Source organism: Micromesistius poutassou, assembly GCF_964030765.1.
Source record: "Micromesistius poutassou genome assembly, chromosome: 14".
In the NCBI taxonomy this organism is placed as follows: domain Eukaryota; kingdom Metazoa; phylum Chordata; class Actinopteri; order Gadiformes; family Gadidae; genus Micromesistius; species Micromesistius poutassou.
Genome location: NC_140284.1, coordinates 8,847,897 through 8,862,914, shown reverse-complemented (window position 1 = coordinate 8,862,914; position 15,018 = coordinate 8,847,897). Strand labels below are relative to the sequence as shown.

The 15,018-nt window shown below is 48.8% G+C and overlaps 1 protein-coding gene across 1 annotated transcript; it reads left to right on the top strand.

Moving 5' to 3' along the window:
- Window positions 1-1,821: 1,821 nt before the first annotated feature.
- Window positions 1,822-4,924, top strand: slitrk5b (SLIT and NTRK-like family, member 5b; the record flags this gene model as incomplete). The annotated part of the gene is made up of 2 exons (XM_084478317.1): window positions 1,822-1,878; window positions 2,283-4,924. The coding sequence occupies exon 2, from the start codon at window positions 2,336-2,338 to the stop codon at window positions 4,922-4,924; it is 2,589 nt and encodes an 862-aa protein (XP_084334443.1). The 5' UTR covers window positions 1,822-1,878; window positions 2,283-2,335.
- Between the last annotated feature and the right edge of the window lie 10,094 nt (window positions 4,925-15,018).

Sequence of the window (15,018 nt, the reverse complement as noted above, 5' to 3'; positions counted from 1 at the left end):
TTCTTATTGCACAAGTAAGAGTACATTTATTATGCTTGGTCCCTCAACACACACATAGCAGCAATGTACTGCAATGTACAATAGTACTATGGTACCAGGGTTCTCTGGTAGCCTAGGAGTATAGTTGTATACAGACATCTCGCCCTGGTCGCTATGCTAAACTGACACCACTACTACCACCGTTGTACATAGTACGGTGATAACGTGCAAGAGTTTTATTATTTGAAAGAAACAAAATAAAGGTGATGCAACGTCGAGACAATCCTTTCTGTTGGGTTGCTCCGTGTAGGCCTCAGGTGCCTATGAAGTCGTATAACGGGATAATTCTGATTTTAATTGGACCCCCGGAACCCACGCAGCCACTGATTAGAGAGGAAATTACGTCTCCCCTGTGAATTCACATCCGCAACAAAACCGTGTCCACGCGCGTGTGTGGACATGTGGGGGTGTGGTGGACCCGATTTGGTGGACACGTGATCACGTGTCTGTCTTCCACGCCACACTAATCTCAACGGCTGACATTTTCAATATTGTGGGACTCATGGCGCCCCTCATCTCGAGGGGTTTATAGAGAGGGAGGGGGTAGGGGTGGGACGATATAATTCAAGTATCCCTAAACAGGAAGTGATCCCCAGACGCAGAGAACATGTGTCGGATCCCATTGTCTTCCGCGGGGTTACCCATAGAAGAGCTGTCACTAAGGGGCCCTTGTTCCGAGTGAAGTGTCCACAAATAGCATCTGGAACGCGGATGGCCCGGCCGTACCATTTTGAGGTCTGGAGGGGTGCGTCAGAGAGCAGGTAAACAACCGTGACGCTCCGTGCCGTTGAAGAGCCGATTGAGTGAGGGTTAGTTAGATGTCACAACCTCTACAGGTGACCGTAACACCAAACACATTCGTTAGTTTATGTCTAACCGTTTAGTTTATTAGGAAGAAACACCTCAGACACCTCACATGAATGATTGACCGCTCTGTCAGGCAGACTCCGTCTCCGGACCGAGGTAGAGCCGTCCTGTTTTGGCGGGATTGTGTGGGCGTGTGAGACGACGAACCGAGAGATGAAATGACTTGACATTCCTCCGACTCGAGAGCGCGAGCACCCCACGTAACTACACACAAACGCACGCGCGCGCACAGGCACACACACACACACACACACACACACACACACACACACACACACACACACACACACACACACACACACACACACACACACGTTCGTGGCGGTTGTGTGTTCGCCTTTCGTTCGTGTTCGTGTGTGTGCTCGAGCGTTTAGAGCCTTTGGGTATTTTCTCCGGGAGAGAGAGAGAGCAGGGAGAGGGAAAGAGAGCAGGGGGAGAGAGGGAGAGCAAGGGAAGAGAGGGCGAGCAGGGAAGAGAGAGAGCATGGAGAGAGAGAGGGAGAACAGGGAGAGATAGAGGAAGAACAGGGAGAGAGAGAGGGAGAACAGGGAGAGAGAGAGTGAGAACAGGGAGAGAGAGAGAGAGAGAGAGAGAGAGAGAGAGAGAGAGAAACAGGGAGAGAGAGAGAGAGAGGGAGAGCAAAGGAAGAGAGAGAGAACAGGGAGAGGGAGGGAGAGAGAGAGAGAGAGCAGGGAAGTGGGAGGGAGGGAGGGAGAGAGAGAGAGAGAGAATAAGCAACTTTGTTACCAGGCATAGCAGTGCGTCTCCTCCGGCGGGGAGTTATAAGAGGAGCGTTTGGCAGATATGGTTGATCAGCACTTCTCCGCTCCTGTGTGGCGGTGCGATGGAGACTGCCACCCAGGCTCCGCGTCCTGATTCTCACTTCTTCTTCTTCCACGTTTGACGGATTTACGATGAACAGCGAGAGGAGACGGTTCACGAGGAGCGCGGCTCCTCCACAGTTCGCGTGAGGTAGGCGCTTGACCCGGAGGAATTGAAAACCATCGCGTAGGATAATAACGTGCACGGGCAACCAGCTCGTCATGAGATGCACGGGCTCTGTTTTTATCCACTAGTCATTTGTAGATTTCTTAATTTAAAAATGCGATATTATTGCAGGCTGTTATAACGTATTTTATATTGCACAACAAATCAGATTTTGCCTGTTCTAGCTATTAGTCTAAGTGCTGCGATTAATTGGCTTAATTGTGTTGTTAATTTGGATTATCTGGTGGTTCTGCTTTAACCCATCGCCGTCTCGCTACTAGAAGTTACTTCAGGGAGCATGCAAGACTTTAGGCAGGACTGTTATCTATTGCATCACATCAGTTATGTCGCCCTCCTTATCGCTCAACTAAACTGTACTTTGTTTCCAGAGGAGACTGGCCACTCATCCCTCAGTGAGCATTGTCCCCAGCAACGAGAAAAAATGCATCCCTGGATTCTCCTTCTCTGTACGATTGCAACACCCATGTGCGTGGGGGAGATGTTCCAGAGCTACGGGGACACGTGTGAGCGGCTGTGTGCCTGCGAGGAGAAGGAGGACGTCCTCACTGTGGGCTGTGAGGCCAGGGGCATCGGGAGTCTCAGCGAGGTCCAGCCTGTGTACTACCCCACCTACCACCTCCTGCTCACCGGGAACCTGCTGAGCAAGCTCTCGGTCAACGACTTTGTGGCATACACGGGCCTGACCATACTACACCTGGGCAGCAACGACATCTCGGAGGTGGAGTCGGGGGCGTTCAACGGCCTGCAGGGATTGAGACGGCTGCACCTCAACAACAACAAGATTGACGCACTGAGAGAGGAGCTGTTCTTCGGTCTGGAGAACCTGGAGTACCTGCAGATGGACTACAACTACATCACACACGTGGAGGCGGACTCTTTCAGCCGCCTGACGCACCTGGAGGTCCTGATCCTCAACGACAACCTCATCTCCTCGCTGCCCTCCAACATCTTCCAGTTGGTTCCTCTGACCCACCTGGACCTCCGGGGGAACCAGCTGAAGACGCTGCCCTACTCGGGTCTGCTGGAGCACATGACGGACGTGGTGGAACTGCAGCTGGAGGAGAACCCCTGGAACTGCTCCTGCGAGCTGATCGCCCTGAAGACCTGGCTGGAGAGCATCTCGTACACCGCGCTGGTGGGGGACGTGGTCTGCGAGTTCCCTTTCCGGCTGCACGGCCGCGACGCAGACGAGCTCTCCAAGCAGGAGCTGTGTCCTCGCCGGGCCATTGCTGAGTACGAGATGCCCCGTCTGAGCAGCGATGCGTACCACCGCACGCCTCCCGCCGCTGTCACGTCCCCCTTCACCTCCTCAGGCGTGGCCCGCTCCTCCTCTAGACCCACCAAAGGACCGCGGCAGTCGGGCAAATTAAAGTCGAAGCCCACGGTGCGAGTCCCATCCAATAAGCCTCAGAATTATGGTCAAATTGTTTCATATCAGACTAAGTCCCCGGTGCCTTTAGATTGCCCCGCTGCCTGCACTTGTAATCTTCAAATATCAGACCTGGGCCTGAATGTTAATTGCCAAGAGAGGAAAGTAGAGCGGATCTCTGATTTAAATCCCAAGCCGTACAATCCTAAGAAGATGTATCTCACGGGGAACTACATCACAGTCGTCCGCAGGTCAGACTTCATAGAGGCGACTGGTCTAGATTTGCTCCATCTTGGTAACAATCGAATCGCTCACATACGGGACCGGGCGTTCGGAGACTTGACGCACCTACGCCGGTTATACCTCAATGGCAACGTGATCGAACGCCTCACCAGCGACATCTTCTACGGCCTGGAGAGCATCCAGTTTTTATACCTAGAATACAACGTCATCAAAGAGGTGGCCGTCAACACCTTCCAGCACGTCCCCAACCTCCAACTGCTGTTCCTGAACAACAACCTCCTGAAAGCCTTGCCCGAGGGCACCTTCAGCGGCCTGACGCTGGCCCGGCTGAACCTCCGCAACAACCACCTCCGCTCGCTGCCCGTCAGAGGCGTCCTGGACCAGCTCTCCGCCCTAGTGCAGGTGGACCTGTTCGAGAACCCGTGGGACTGCTCCTGCTCCATCCTGGAGCTGCGGACCTGGCTGGAGCAGCTCAGCACCGGCACCGTGGTCAACAACGTCATCTGCAGCTCCCCCAGGAAGCTGTCGGGGGAGGACATGAGATACATCAAGACCTCCAACTTCTGCCCCAGCAACTCGTCCTCTGCGGCCTCCGTGGTCACGCCCTCGGAGGAGTCATTTCCCGGCAGCACCGTCACCATAGAGACCTCCCTGGACTCGGACGCGCCGCGCGACGCCATCCCCCTGTCGGTGCTCATCCTCGCCCTGCTCCTCATCTTCATTGTGTCGGTGTTCGTGGCAGCGGGGCTGTTCGTGGCCGTGAGGAAGAGGCACCGGAAGGCGCAGCACGAGCAGAACATGTCGGTGAACGCCTGCATCAGCTCGCTGAACATGGAGTACGGCCTGTACAAGAAGGCGGCCATCCCCAAGGTCAGGACATCGGCCGGCCACGTGTACGAGTTCATCCCCCCCCCCACGGAACACGCCGCCCACGGCGCCGCCCTCCCCCCGGTGAGACAACCCCTGGATACGTACCGGGATCTGCAGGGGTTAAACGAGCCCTTCCTGGGTGACGTCGATCACGAGGCACTCAGCTCTGACTACGGCAGCACCACTCCCGAGCCCCCAGTCATGAAACGCTGCCGCGCACCTCAGGACGAGGCGTACTACTACAGAGACGTGTCGGAGCCGGACCCCCGTGCCCCCTACTGCGGCGCTCTGCCGTGTAGGCACAGTGAACACTCATCCGCTCGCTACGACGCAGACTTTGATGCAAGGCACCAGTGCGTGCACCCCGAGAGAGTACAGCAGCAGACGATCCTGTACTGCTCCGCTCCGAGTACTGTGTACGCCTCGGAGCCCAGCCGGAGCGAGTACTGGGAGCTAAAAGCCAAGTTGCACATTGATCCAGATTACCTTGAAGTGCTGGAGAAACACACGACTTATTCACAGTTTTAGCTTTGTAGAGGTGTGTGGAGGTGTGTGTGTGTGTGTGTGTGTGTGTGTGTGTGTGTGTGTGTGTGTGTGTGTGTGTGTGTGTGTGTGTGTGTGTGTGTGTGTGTGTGTGTGTGTGTGTGTGTGTGTGTGTGTGTGTGTATGAAGAACGTTGTCTAGGATCCTCTGTAATATATGCCAATTATGTAAATTACATGAAATTGTGTTTTTATTGCAGATTATTACCATCATTCACAATCACTTTGTTTGTGAACAGTATTTGTAAATAGATTGCTGAAAGCGGGATGGAGAATGAGGGTATTTCTACTTAAGGCATACTTAATAGCGTAAAGGATACGGTCTTGAACCAGGAATCCACCACAATATTATTCCAAAGGCAGAAAGCTGGCATCGGGAAAGACCTCAATAATTGATCCAAACAGACACCACCTTCAGCGACTATGAACTATGCAAACAAAATCAACAGGCGAATATGTTCCGACACAAAAAAGTTTAATCCTGCTCTGTGGTGAGCAGCCTGTCGATACTAACGATGTCAGAGATGGGGGCCAGCGTAGAAACCGCCTTTGAAGGCAGGAGGCGGTGAACCCAGAGGTACCTGGGTCAGCCTGCTGGCACGGGGCGCCTCCTAAATGCATTATTTACTGTAGTGAACTGTTCTGGGATCAGTGGGGCACTGTAGTACTCTCTGTAGTACTCGGACCAGCCTCCCATCACTAACCCTCCCTGACGGGGGTGAGGTACGCTGGTGTCCCATGGGAGACGGTTTTCTGCTGAGGGGATGTGGGTGGTGGTAGATCGGTTGGCCTTTGATCTCATTCAGTGCATATGTTTTTTATACAATATTATTTTTATACTATATAACACTTATATGTATCGGTTTCTCTCCCGTTTGATTTTGCACAGAAATGCACTAGTGACTGTACACGTTGGCAATGAGATGTCACTTTCTTTGATGTAAAACACAGAAAACACGATGAAGACCAATCCCTCTGGAAAATGGTATGAAATCTTATGATGACACATCTAAAAGGAAATGATCATAGTACGTTGTCGCACTATGCAGTGATAGAGCCGGATGGTTTGTTGTCTGACTATACCTATACTATCCCCTATAAAGCCCCAATAGAACCCTTATACAGCCCTGATCTAATGCATCTTACATCTCATCTCTGAGGACCAACTGGTATTCGGTTGCATGTTTACACTGATTTAAATTTTCATTCAAAACTTTCAAATGTGTGATTCGAAAAATATGGATTTCACCTTCTTCTCGGTTTGTGTGAGTGCATCACTGTTCAGTCTTTGGTGCACAGTGTACATGCACACTTGAAAGAATTGTGCCCTTGTTCCTTCTCTCTCTCCTTGGTGCACAGTGCATGCGTACAAGTTAACACTGAGCCCTTTGATGGAAGCCAGCCACCCCATGCCTCTGCTATCTGAATCTCTGGTGTATTAACAGTACTGAACCATTAACGTGAGTGACGTTGCTTGTCTTGTTAATGCATCAGAGGATCCCGATCACAAGTTGCTGAGATGCACTCGGAGCTTCCCAACACTGATGACTATGTTTTGTTTTGCAACACGAGCTGTTAGCTTTCTTGATATAGAAAAAACACTCAACAGCTAAGGTGTAAATAGTGACGCAAACACACACGCACTCACACACACACACACACACACACACACACACACACACACACACACACCAGTCACATTTCAGTACTTTCTCTCTCAGTCGAGAACTTTTAGAATCCATTTGGTTCAATATGTGAGTCACAAATTAGAGGCAATTTCCTACAGAATAAATTAGTTGTTGATGTAAGAATACAAACACTCCGCCTGATGAGAGATTACCAAACGTGCATTGTTCAACATAGATTTTTATAGAACAGAAAAGAAATTGGGGAAATCACTATCACTATCACATTATTTTTATGATTATCATTCCAATTATAATACTTAATATTATTCTGCTCTTTTCTGTTTGATCCATTGTAAATAGAACACTGTGTTGTCATGTGAACTGATGGTCTTAAGATCATGTTTTTGTTAGATTGCAGAAAGCAACACCGCACGCACGCACGCACACACACACACACACACACACACAGGGGATAGCCAATGGAAATGGAAAATGTGAATTAGTGTTTAAAACGGGTCCTAGGCTTTGTCCATTAAATTAATAAATCATGTGAATTAACTTAAGTTTCATGTATGTTATTTCATTTGTATGCTATGGAATGAATCCTTGGTGATGTGCTGTGAAGCGGCATTGGGAAATGGTCTTCTTAGTTGCACCGTTAGGGTGAGGTTAAGTCTAAAGACTCCACGAGAGACATCTTAATCGATTCAGTTAATCTATAATAGATTAGGGTTGAGTTTCACCTGTTTTGAACGCGGTGGAATAGACAAGTACACTGCCATGTAACTACTACTAGATGGATAAACGTCTAGTTTCAACATGAATTGATATAGATTTGAACAGCCCTCACTGCAGTTTCCTGTTGTGTTGTTGTGCTGTGTCCCTGGTGTTGTGCTGTCTCGTGTGGAGTAATGACGTTTCCTGTTGTGTTGTTGTGCCGTCTCCCTGGTGTTGTGTGGTTTTGTGTAGAGTAATGCCGTTTCCTGTTGTGTTATCGTGCTGTGTCCCTGGTCTTGTGCGCTCTTGTGTGGAGTAATGCAATTCCCTGTCGTGTTGTTGTGCCGTCTCCCTGGTGTTGAGGTCTCGTGTGGAGTAACGGCTGTGATCTGACTGTAACCGTAGCCTACGATCTGAACCGGGGATGAGTTTGCACGCGGGGGACGCCTACAGACACTCACAAAACAAATTCTATTCCTGGCTCAGACGTGGCTATTTTTTCATCCGGGAACCCGTATCCATGGAAACGTCTAATTACCTGTGTTTCAAAAAACATATCCTGTCATGGAACAAGGGGGTGAAGAGACAGAACCAAAGTGGGGCGTTGCTGTGTGTCAGTTTGAAATATTGAACGCTTTGACAATGGCATATGGTTTCCCAATACCGCTTTCTTCCTCTAACATTTAACAGAGGTGAGCTGCTATCCTTGTGTCCCAGCGTCATTAGCCCACATAAACACCTTTGATCCATGCCCGATCGCTGGTCTTATGTTGCCTCACTGCGTTGGAGATCTGCTGGGCTGAGTGCGGGGGGAAATTAGGGCATATCTACATTATGTAAGCTCCGGGAGAGATGTCATCCAGTCAGAAGACAGCGATGTGCTCTCTGAGGCGGCAGCGGCAACGATATGCTTACTGCGGATCAGCGTGGACGGACTGACCGTTGAGTCATTCGGACCCCACGAGCCTCCGTCTCTGTTGCGCTCACGAGTGGGGAACTGCGGCGTTCCAGCGCCATTAGTGACGTGTGGATCACGGCCGTCCTAATGTGTTCCTGTGATTCTAAATCACGTTATCTCTTGCTCTGCCTAGTGTGTGTGTGTGTGTGTGTGCATAAATTATTGACTTAGTGTATTCATGCATGTCTCAAGTACATGCATACCAATCTGAAGGATCTACATTCGCCCTCAACATTCGAACATTCTGCTCAAATGTTCCTTTGCAGAATGTCCTAGCGCAGTCATTCATGGATTAATGATGTAACAGGGAATGCATACACCTGTTTATTAAAGGTTCTGTAGGGAAGACTTAAGACTAGAGCTATTACTGGAGTGTAATTTTGTATAAGTGGCCTTGCAATCATTCTGTGAGTGAAATGCCCTGTGAGAGTTTAATGTTTTGAATGTTTTGCATGCACCTTCCTCTAAATGAGCCAATTTAGATGTGTAGACCGCTCCTGGCCTATTTCTGACAAATCAGAGCACCTCTTCCCTGATTGGTTCAAATAATTAATCTTCCCTGTCAGTCATAGGTGCGGAAAACGCAGCACTTGAATCAACGGCAGAGAAACGTAGGGAGGGAGGGAGCGGGGGGGGGTTGGGGGGGGAACCTATTTTGGGTCGTTTAGTTTCACGATCTCGTTCTCTTCCACTCTCTCTTTACAACTCTTCGGTGTTACCTCCAGCCCCTTAAGAGAGACATGTGATGCATGCGTTTATGTTCACCCTGCACCACTTAGCCACGGCCCGGTAGTTTCGATACGCACTTCCAGGAGTACGCAGGGTTGTCGGGGTGCAGGGATCATCACCGCGCTCCCAAGGTGGATGCGGATCTGCTGTATTTATTTTCCAGCGGGGAAAGGCGAATCTGACAGAGTAATATTTATAGGGGCTCATCCGGGCTTAGGGCTGCTGATGTGAGCGCCGAGCCTAAATCCCCTCCTTATCCTCTCTCATTTGTACATCTCACACTTAACATATGAACTCCACTCCGCGAGGGTAATAAACAACTGCTTGGAGCTGCCCCGGCCGGGCCGCAACGCCGTGAATGATGGCCCGTAAGAGGTTTGTCTCCCCGTAACCCTGGATACGAACGCCGGGCCTGCCGACCGCAATGCCCTCAGTTGTCTGCTGGGGAAACGCTCTCCCCGATCCCCCCGTCGCATCGGGGACAAATTAAATATATCGTGTCTCTCCTAATGACGCGAGCGCATCTCTCAGCTAACGATCGCCTCAAGGTCGTTTTTGGGGGGAGTTGTGGAAGGCGACGGCCCGCTTCTCTGGGTGTGTTGGGCATGTGCCTCTGCTGCGGTGGCCACTGTGGGTGTCTGCTGCTGGCGTCACTGCATTGCACAGTGGACGGTAATCTCTGACCCTGCGCGTGTGACCGGCCCTTCCCCCAACGTGTGTCTCTCTCCAGTCAAGGACACAACCTTCCCCTCCGTCGCCTCTCCTTGGCCACTCCGTCCCAAGTGCCTCTATCGTGGGCTGGCAGGCGGCTCGGCCCGGGAGGCAGAGTGGCAACAGAGAGGGGAGATTATAGCGGAGGTCGATATGGGTGATCTGCAGCCCGCAGCCTGGATCTCGACACGTGAATGTATGTTTTCTGTACAGTTAATCGCTTTGGGGGGGAAGACTGTGTGTGTGTATGTGTGTGTGTGTGTGTGTGTGTGTGTGTGTGTGTGTGTGTGTGTGTGTGTGTGTGTGTGTGTGTCTGTGTGTGTGTGTGTGTGTGTGTGTGTGTATTAAAACACAACTAATCCTAGCCTATTTCTAATTTTGCACTTTTGTTGGGGTTGCTTCAGAAATAGAATCAATTGATAAAAACAATTCTGAAATTAAGAGGTATTTCAACGATAATGCAATACGCATAACGTATACGTTTGTTTGTTTTGTGATCATATATGAAACACATGATACAATCGTTATGACAACAAAAAGAACATCGTGGCCACCTATCCCTGGATGATATTAGTATAGAATCATTAAAACCACAAAATACAATTCTGCTCTGGTTGTGATCATTTTAATCATGTGTTTCCTCGAGGTTGAAACTCTAGGCTTCATCCTGAGATTAATGCATCTTGGCTGACATGCTTCTTCTTTGATGCATGAGTCAACTAGACTGTTCATGGAAGATGTGTGTGTGTGTGTGTGTGTGTGTGTGTGTGTGTGTGTGTGTGTGTGTGTCTATATATATGTATTTATATATATATATAGACAGACCCAGGCTGCTCTGATGCAGCATTATCTCCCTTGCTGTGTGTCCCTCCCAGGACCACCATCCCATTGGTGGAGCCCAGTGTTTGGAGGAGGAGCACTGTCCTTCACCCCTCTTGTACAAAATGGATGAATTCTTGTTGTGACAGGGCACTAAGATTGAAGACGGGGAATGGTGCTCGCACCACATGTTGTGCTGCTCAGGGAGCAGAGCCTCAGATCTGTGTGATGTATGTCTAGTGACAGTCCAAGGTGTTTGCTGCACTAAAGTGTCACAGCTTAAGGATTTCCTCTAGGGTCTACTAGAGTCCAGTTTATCTGCTGATTCCAAACCAAACAACAATCAGCTGGCCGAGTTATTGGTTATTTAAACCAGTTCTGTCCAACGTCCTGGCCTTGTCTGCACAGTTAACCCCTGAAATACATTTTGGTGGTTTCACCTTGAGCACTTTTTAGTTTCAAGAAAAAAACCAACAAGGTTTGTAAAATGTGTAATCCTTCTCCATCTTGGAGGCAGAGATCCGGAGAGATTCCCTCCCCTGTGTGTGGTCCTGTGATCTATGGTATGTCTCTGACAGCACAAACAACCTCCCCACCACAGACTCAGAGGCTCAAGCATTGTCTAGAACCGGGGAAGGGGTAGAGAACGATGACAAATCCACCGACAAACAGTCAAACACATTAATGAACACATTCATGAATAAATGAATAAATGAAATGAATCCACAAACGACAAACACAATTATGCAAATCAGGAGATATAGACCTAAAGAAATACATCAATACAAAAATGGACTTCTCCTGCTTGTGCACGCACGTCATTGGAGATGTTTCCTCTGCTGTGTTGTGGAGTTTGCAGCACATCATTAAGGACAGCAGATACAAAGAGGAAAGCTTCCCCTAAAGAAGGCAAGCGCAGGCTTTCATTAGAGTTCTTTACCAACACGAAACACGTGTCCAATTGAAGTTATCTTCAAGTCTAATGAGCAAACAGAAGGCAAATTAAAGCATCTCCAGTGAGCTTCGCTGCTGGCTAGTTCGGAAATTCAATGTGAACTCATCTCAGGCCCTGCAGCAGTAGAGCCTTATCCGCTGTCGACTCCCGATAAATCGGAACATGATTTGTTGCCAACCGCTGTGTCTGTATAAAAATGTGTTTTTATACATTTTGTATACGTATATGTTGAGGCTGGCTGCCGTTGCATCCTACATATTGCTTGTAATGTTGAGGGAGGCGTCAGAGTGAAGTAGTTCCACGCCCCGTCACAACTCAAATCATTCCGGATCGCTCGTGTCTTCAGGCGAGAATAACACACTTTGGTCATATTCATGTCATCTGAAAGCACTGAGAACTATAAATGATTCAGCGCCTTCCCAGAGGCATCAGATGTAAATGTGACGACTGGTGTTTGCGTAGCGAGCTGGAACACCTCGGGACCGCCACGCAAGATGGACATGGAAACCCGGCACGGAGGAGGCCAGGGTGTGTTTAAGATTCTGCTTGATTGTATTTCCTGCAAGCTTGAGGTTTTGCAATAATACGACTTTACATTGCGTGCATGTAATCCCGATTGAAGGATATATAGACTACATACAATGCTGGAACAAGCAGGATACATTTTAATGATGTCATTTGAAGTTTGCTTTAAGGGCTTGCTCCCAGGCAACTTCTACCCTCCTCTGGTTTCCGTTGCCATCTGGAGAATCTGTCTGTTTTCGTAAGCATTATATAATATTTATAGAGCAGCTTTACAAGGAATGCAAAGTGTTGTCGACGTTCAATCAGCAAGCCATTATATCGCGGTCCTCGGAGGAACCCAGCTATCTGAGGAAATGCTAAAATAGCACCATTCCAGCATACCACAAGATATCAAGGCAGTATCTATTCTCTCTCTCTCTCTCTCGCTCTCTATCTCTCACGCTCTCTTGCTCTCTCACTCTCGTTCTCACTCTCTCTCTCTCGCTCTCTGACCTTCTAATCATCGTCTGCATTAGAGAATCATTCCTTATCTTGGAATGGGGGGGGGAGATAGCAGCACTGAAGGAGATCATATTTGGGAAGTCTTTTGAGGTTATTTTCTCTACATTTCATGGCTCAGCGAGTCTCTCACGTTGTCCTCATCACAGCTCATGACTAGATAAGGCTTCAAGGCCTTCGCGCCTCCCGTCTGAAAGCACATTTTCATGTTCCTGTCGCTTCACGTGAGCCTTGTCTCCCAGGGATGCAATGTAAAGTACAGTGTGTGTACAGACATAACCCGGAACTTCGTTTGTCTACATGTTTGTTTCCCCCCCTGCTCCCTGCCCGGTGCTCCTAATTGATGGAATTCTTTAACGATATCTCGGAGAGACTCGCAGTAATGGCGCTGAACACTGCGACCCCATTAGCGACTCAGTGCAACTCCCTTATTAGATGAGCTGTTGTTGCAGCAGCGTGGTGGTCTGTGTGAAACGGCTCCGCCGCGGCCAACAAGGCCGTCAGGAATTTCCATAACCTGCAGTGGAAAACAGCTCATGAATGTGATTAATATTCAAGCAGAGCACTTCAAAGCGCAGTGGATCCGACGCCTCGGCGTTGAGGACGTCTGACCACCGTCGGCCTCCCGCTGCTCATTAGGCACCGACCGCGCTGAGGGCGTCGCACCATATACTGTCGTCACGGCGACGACAATGAAGGTTCTTTCAAAGTTTGGTGGCTGAGTTGAAGGGCGAGCGATGAACGATGAAGACTTGTGGGATGTATGGTTGGTGGAGTCTTGGTGTGATGTTGTTTCACCGCTTCAGCTCTGAGGTATATATGGTGTTATCCATGCGCGCTACGGTGGTATAGACAGAAGGTGTCTCAAAGTGCTGAGCTCCAACGTGTGGAGACACCATCTTCAGCTGATGAAGACGTTAAACATTAACGCTGGGTTTCTTCTACTGCCAGGCATCGTACAAAATCACTCTTCCACACTGCTTTACAATACGAAATTCATAAGAATGGGGGATTAATTATTGAAACACCCACTCACATTTTCCAATGTTTGTAAATAATTCATGGCACATCCTGCCTTCTTGAAAGAATACCTGTCTTTGCCAGGAGGTTTGTGGAGTGTGTCGCCTTAATAAAGTCTGCAAACTGCTACCGTTTTGTCTGAATGAGGTCCCACATGACCTGACAGGAAGAGGAATACTTTTGGTTCTACAAAACAGGCAACTTTCTAACATAACTTGTTTCTTTCTTCCTCCTAATCAAAGGGAGAGGTGATCTCCAGGTTTTTATCTCCCCCCCCCCAAGGGAGAACCCTCTCTCCCACTGGTCATTACACACTTTGCTCTTCTCTTTACCTGCCCGCTGGCCACTAGATCAAAGCAACACTCCCTGGCTGCAAAACCATCAGGTTCTGGAGAGAGAGGCTGCGTTACCACGGCAACCTATGTTTGTATGTCTTCACACCATGGCGATGGAAGGAGGGAGAGGCGATATCACAACACTGTAAAGTAATGCTGACCACTCAAAGCTATTCCTGTGTTGGAATCTGTGGCATTGTTATTTCAATTCATCCATCAATTATGAATCATGTTTTCGTTGTAAATTATAACACAGGAACATATTGTTATATATACATACTGTGTATACAGTGTAGCGTTAAGTACTCCTATTCCAGGTTCTCAGCCTGAAACAGGAATGTATTTGAGTTACATGCGCACATCGCAGCACAAACAAAACCTGCTTCATTGTGCAGAGACACACAGCATGTCCCCGGCTCTCCGGAGACGAGGGAACATGCATCCCTAATACACAGGAGGACGCCAGCATCAAATATTCAGCAGATTAGAGTGTCCATTGGAAACCAAAGGATTCCCTGTATAATTAAAGGGTTGGGATTAGAGCTGAAATGAGGGCTAATCAGAGGCAGGGAGAGCTGATAAGCATTAAGAACTATTAAAAGCCTGCATGATTAGGGGTTCCCAACACTGCATTACTGCTCAGGAATGAGGTTAATCCCTTCCCTTCCTTCACAGTCAAATCCATTAAATATGCCGTGATGACAGATAGAATAATGACCGACTTGGCGGGGAGAAAAAACTTCCCAGACCCTGCAGCCGCAAAGGAAAAAGGAAAAGTTATTAATTATTTGTCTATTCTTCTCCCCTCGAAATCATTATGTCCCTTTCATTTTTCATATTCGTATTACAGCTGCGTGCGTATTGTTGGTTGTGGTGCGAGGCGTTGTGCTCTCATCCGCTAGGTTGGAATAACAGCACTTTGTCTTCATCTGGCTGTTGTTATGGGGGGTATTCAGCTTACGGCTGCAGAGCATCGCTCCTCAATATCGCCTCCCTCAGGATTGATGTCCTTGGAGATGAGAGGGCTGTCTGACACGGCTCTGGTGGACACTGACCTTCTACATCTCTCCCGGTCTTCTCGTCTCATGTTCTTCTTGTCTCATGTTCTTCATGGGTTAATGTTCTTCATGTCTCCTGGTCTCTCTCCTGGTCTCTCTCTCCTGGTCTTCATGACTCTCCTGGTCT